This window comes from Trichechus manatus, unplaced genomic scaffold, assembly GCF_000243295.1.
Source record: "Trichechus manatus latirostris isolate Lorelei unplaced genomic scaffold, TriManLat1.0 scaffold00067, whole genome shotgun sequence".
Lineage (NCBI taxonomy): Eukaryota > Metazoa > Chordata > Mammalia > Sirenia > Trichechidae > Trichechus > Trichechus manatus.
Genome location: NW_004444003.1, coordinates 4,020,875 through 4,026,922, shown reverse-complemented (window position 1 = coordinate 4,026,922; position 6,048 = coordinate 4,020,875). Strand labels below are relative to the sequence as shown.

The 6,048-nt window shown below is 35.8% G+C and overlaps 1 protein-coding gene across 3 annotated transcripts in view; it reads left to right on the top strand.

Moving 5' to 3' along the window:
* OPTN (optineurin) overlaps nt 1-5,578 on the top strand; it is a 53,262-nt gene extending 47,684 nt beyond the window's left edge. For 2 of the 3 annotated variants that reach the window (XM_023734360.1, XM_023734358.1), the window contains 2 exons: nt 358-440; nt 4,171-5,578. In XM_023734360.1, the coding sequence (XP_023590128.1) occupies nt 358-440; nt 4,171-4,298 (211 nt within the window). In that variant the 3' untranslated portion in view covers nt 4,299-5,578. The remainder of the gene's footprint in view (nt 1-357; nt 441-4,170) is intronic. The other variant, XM_023734359.1, reaches the window with a different exon arrangement.
* The last annotated feature ends 470 nt before the right edge of the window (nt 5,579-6,048 follow it).

The following is a 6,048-nucleotide window of genomic DNA, read 5'->3' as shown; positions in this document are numbered from 1 at the left end:
CACAACATTGTGATTTTGAACTCTGTTGATAGATGCAGATTTAATTCATTCTATTTAATTGCTGTGTAGTGTCTTACTTTAGAAATATGACACTTTTTCCTAATCCATTTCCCCATCAATTGACAGTTTGGTTATTTCCTGATTATTTTATCTTAATTGTCATTTACTTTTACTACATTGTGTTCTAGTGCCGATAGTATTTAAACTTAGTTTAGTCTCCAGTTCTAATCTCTGTGAACCTTGGCATTGTAGTTCAATTCTTTTTCTCCCTCATACTTCTGTTGAAAATGTCTGCTGAATGTTGTTCATGTTTTCAGGGTTTCTGTATGTCACACACAGTGTTGTTTTTAATCCTAGCAGGCAGTCCCTGATGGAGATGCAGAGCCGTCACGGGGCCAGAACAAGTGACCCAGACCAGCAGGCTTACCTTGTTCAAAGAGGTGAGTGCCATGGACTGTAGGTTTTCAGGCTTCCAGGGAGTCCCAATATCCTATCAAGAAGATACTTAAAGAAAAAAATCCACTACATTCTAGTCCACTCTAGTCTACTACAGATATTGGCCAGAGTGAGTCATTCACTGTTCTTGAAACATGTCCTAAGCTTTCATACCGACATGTATTTGCTTATTCTGTGTCCTTCACCTAGATGTCCTTCCTACACTTCCTCTCCTCCTCCCAGTTTCTTTCCAGCGAACTCTTACCCCATCTTTAAAACCCATTTCATGTACCATCTCCATGAATCCAAGAGAACAAGACCTCTCCCTCCTGAATTTCCCAAGTATTTTATTACTCTGTTTTAGTACTTTTCTGCTATTTTAAATTATGATTATTATGTGTTTTAAATACATACTCTGTTAAATGATAAACTCCCTGGGAGTTTACCTTTTCACCCACTACATGCACATAATGATATTACCTCTGAGAGTTTACTATGTTCAGGTGCTGTGCTAACCACTGTGTACATATTATCATGTTAAGCCTCACAAAAATTCTATGAGGTATGTATTACTATCTCCATCAAACAGAGGATGAAACTTATACCTGGAAAGGTTAAATAATTTGCCCAGAATCACAAGGCTAGTTAGTGGCAGAAATAAAAGTGAAACCCAAGGTTATCTGACTCTTAACCATGACACAGAAATTGATCATAGCACTTATTAAAAGTATGATACTGTATTTATTACATGGTTTTAATACAATAGTAATAATATTCTACAGTTTAAAATAGGTCACGGTCTATAGCATGTCTAAAGGGAGGCCTTATTCTTGTTTCTAGATATAAAAAAATAAAATTCAGGCAATCAAAGATTGACATAACTAGCAGAAAGGTTAGTGGCAATGCCACTGAAAAAGAAGAGTCTGAGTTTAAGATGCTGTCTTAAATTTTACATAAAACTGCTTTTTTAACTTTTTTTTTTTGTAATGCTAGACCAGTCTAAGTCACTCTCACATACCAACTGAAATGGAACTACATTACAGTGTTGTCATCAGCTAGGGGACAGTATCTATAGTAAACTGTTAAATCTTGGGGGAAATTTCTGATTATTTCTTTTGCCACCCGCCCCCGCCACAAGTTCTTTTAAAGGAAAAAGGAGGTTAAAGTAAATAGAGGTAGTAATTCAGGTTAGGAATAAGCATAGTATTCATGGTGCATATCCAGAAGGGGAAGAGGTAGCACAGGCACTGACAAATATTAGCCTTAGGTATTTCTTAGCAAAAGCAGGTACAGCTATATTCTTCTCTGAAAGTTGCGTCTACCCACTGCCAGGCATTTTCTCTATAACCTCATTTTAAATATCCTAGTAACACTCATATACCTTATTTCTACAAGTGTACTACAAGATTGTCAGGTCAAAAAGGACAATCTGTTGCACCTGAATTCCTTAAAGGAAGATTTTTTATCTTCTTAACTGTGTGAGGGAAATGTTTATTTACATAAAAAAAAAAAACTGGTGAAACAGTCTTTGACTTATATTTAAAATCTAAAAGTCTTCCCAGAGTGTCTGTTTATTCTAAATTACCCTAAAAAGCTTTTTTGTATTATAAAAAACAATACTCCAAACAGAAACTGCCTTAAGATTTTTTAATTTCATAACAAACCTGCTTTAAACAGTATTCCTTTTTAGTATATTTTATCATCATTGCTATCAGCAGCCATTTTAGTGGCTACTGTGTTCTAGGACATTCTGCAAGGCACTAGGTAACAAAAATGCATAAGGCATGGTCATGTCCTTAAGGACATACGGCCTCATTGGAGACACAAGATGTGCACAGAAAAAGAATTCATAGTACAAGATAACATGTAATAGAAATAATAGTGTTGGAAGATCAGAGGAAGGGTGAGCATTGAGGGCCAGGGGAGTTGAGAAAGGCCTTGAAAAACTGTGCCTTTAAGCTCGACCTCGAAGCAAGGGTTTGGATAAGTATGATGTGAGAATAGAAGGGCAAAGACAGAAATGAGTATGATGTGTTAAATAAAGAAAAATGACTAAGCTTGTTTTAGAGTGAACAGTCAGGAGACAGAGGGGACCTGTTAGCAGACTGGTACAACAAATCCAAGTCTTGAAACCTAGGCCAGCACAAAAAAGAAAAGCACAGATAGATGCAATAAAGTTTTAAATGAAGACTAAACAGTCCCTGGTAAGAGTCTGGTTGTCATATAGAGCAGGGATTCACAAATGACAGCCCACAGGCCAAATCTGGCCTGTCACCTGTTTTTACAAATAAATTTTTATTGGAATACAGTCATGCCCATTTATTTATATACTGTATATGGCTTCTTTTATGCTACAACGGCAGAGCTGAGTAGTTGTGATGGAAATTACATGGCCTGCAAGATCTTAAATATTTACTGTTTACAGAAAAAGTTTGTTGACCCCTGACCTAGAGCAACTAGACAGTTAGAAAGCTCCCTGCTTAAGAAATCATGCCTTGTGATAAGTATTTCTATCTAAAAATGCTTCTAATGTTTGCCTAATACAAACTATCTGTAATAGTATTACATGTATTACATGTTATTGAATTCAAATAATGCGTTAGAAGCAAATAACCATGTTAAGGGTTATCTCTGCTGTCATTCTCCAACAACAAACATTTTGGGGGCTGAACCAAACTCTAGGGACCTGAGACTTTCTGAGACTCTGAAAAGCCAAAATGGTTTGCATTGATCCAGAAAGGTCAGGTCAAAGAGATGCCCCAGGAGCCAGAAGTAATTTCCAGCATTGATCAAGTCAGCGCTATTTCAAGCATTCTTTAATTTAGGATTGAACCTCTGTATGACTTCAAAATTGGGGGAAATTACAAGACTCATTCTTCAATTCAAGAAGCCCTGGTGGTGCAATGGTTAAGCACCCAGGTGCTAACAAAAAGGTTGACTTTTTAACCTACCCAGCAACTCCTTGGGAAAAAGATTTGGCAGTCTGCTTCCATAAAAATTACAGTCTTGAAACCCTATGAGACATTTCTACTGTGTTACATGGGGTGGCTGTGAGTCACAATTGACTCAAAGGCACGCAACACACACGCACACACACGCATTCTTCCATTCTTTCCCCTGACTTATTTTACCTCTTGCCTAACTCCTTTTCATTCTTAAGACTCCTCTCAAGTGTAATTACTCTTATCCCAGAAGCCTTTCTTAACTGAGCAGTCTAAGTTGGGTGCCTTTCTCTGTACACCGGCTGAAACCACCTTATGCAGAACACAGTTGAGGCATTTACTACACTGCACTGTCACCAAAAGTATCTGCTGAATAAACCTAAGTATTGTCTCTGCTTCTGGGAAGCTACATACTGTTCTAGGATGCCTCTCTTATGCTCTCTTCATTTTTTCCTCATTCTTTCTTCTTTTGTTTATATCCTCATCCATCTCTTTTCTTCTCTCAGATACTCTAGTTTTTATTAGAATATGGATTGTCATGTACCTAGAGCTGAAATCATGTATCTTCATGGAATGGAGTTGAAATCCTAAGAGAATAATGAATCAGGGTACCATTTCTGCATATGTTTTCTGTGTTAAAGAAAAAAAAAATCAGTATTCACTTCCCACTAGGTATTGATTACAAAGTTTAACTTATGTTAAAATTAGCCCAACTGTTATTAAAACCAACCAGACGAAACTGCTTGCAATATGAAACTAATGGAATGACATTTCATTTAATGCTTATTCCCAGGAGCTGAGGATAGAAATTGGCAGCAACAGCAACAAAGGAATATCCCGATTCATTCTTGCCCCAAATGTGGAGAAGTTCTGCCTGATATAGATACATTGCAGATTCATGTTATGGACTGCATCATCTAAGTGTTGATGTTGTACCTCCCCCAAACTGTCGGTAAATGTCAGATTTTTTCATCCAAGACTTGTACTGTTGTGTTATTTGTTTTCACTCAAATATTTTATCTCATTTTATTTGTTTTAGGAGAAAGAAAATGTATATGTTCTAAGTATGACATTTTTTGTGGATTTCCTTAAGCTCTCAAAATACAGTCCTAAGCACACCACTCTTCTTAGAATAGATTCAGGTTTTTTTATGTTCGGTTTATGTGAGCACTGACCGCAGACATCATGTGACAGTTAATGTAATTAGATGGAAGAAACTTCACTGGTAAATTTTAAGAACCTTTAAGGAAGCAGGAAAAATGAAGTGGTCACAGATAAGAATCAAGAAAAATGTCTTTGAAGTATCTTTTTAATAAATTATATTTTTATTTTTCTTTATCCATTTAAAATGAATCTATTTGGGGTTGTGTGTATATCTCTGTGTGTTATAGTTTTATTGCAGCCACAGTAATTGTACCAAAGCTAGGATATGGCTCTTTTCATGTAAGTACTGTGAACTTTTACTTGATATCAGGACAAGTGAGAAAATACTGGCATACATGAAGTAGATACCATTAGGTTCACTTGATTTCATATAACCATTCATAGTGTAAAATTACCTTTGTTCTTTCATTGTACAGTACTGCAGATATATGGGCTTGCACAGTAGATAGTTTATTAACTTGTAAAAAGAACAGCTGTCTATTAACTTTATTACTGGATCAGGTTACATCTTCATAATCACAAAAAAATAGTTATTGCAAAATAAAATTTTGCTTATGAATCTTCTACATTCTTCATATATGACTAATTTCATAGTATGCATTTTCAGTCTTAAGCTTATTCAGCTTAATATTAAGATCTATTTGGTCAGTTCTATGAGAAAATCTCTTTTCTAGAGACCAGTACATGTTGCTTGAGTTGGAAATTAATCTTGCTAAGAAAGTGAATCAATAAGTGTTTGCCATATTTTTGTAAACCTGCAGGTTACCAAAACTAGCCAATATTAGAACAGCCATAAAAATAAGTAATGACCTTATGCATCTAGGTTCTAAAAACAAAGATAAAAGATCTCCTTTGTTGGGATTTTTCATAAGAATTCTCATAGGCAAACTTGATCATATATATTTGAACAGAAATCAAAATAGTTAATGACTTTTTTTTAAATTTTTTTATTGTACTTTTAGTTGAAGGTTTAGAGAACAAATAGTTTCTCATTAAACGGTCAGTACCCATATTGTTTTATGACATTGGTTAAGAACCCCACGATGTATCAACACTCTCCTTTCTTGACCTTGAGGACTTTTTTTTTGGTGAAAATATACATAGTCAAAATTACACCATTTTGAAAGTTTCTACATGTACAATTCAGTGACATCGATTACATTGTTCCAGCTGTGCTATTCTTACTATCCTTTTCCAAATTATTGCATCACCATTATCTTCAACTCACTGTCCCCTAGGCTTCCCATCAAACCTTTTGAGCTGCTGTTGTCAATCTGAACTCCCTTAGATAATTCTTTTTTTTTTTTTGTACCTTAGATAAAGGTTTGCAGAACAAATAGTTTCTCATTAAACAGTTAGTACACATATTGCCCTATGACAATGGTTAACAACCCCATGACATGTCAACACTGTCCCTTCTCAACCTTGGGTTCCCTATCACCAGCTTTCCTGTCCCCTCCTGCCTTCTAGTCCTTGTCCCTGGACTGCTGTGCCTCATTAGTCCTGT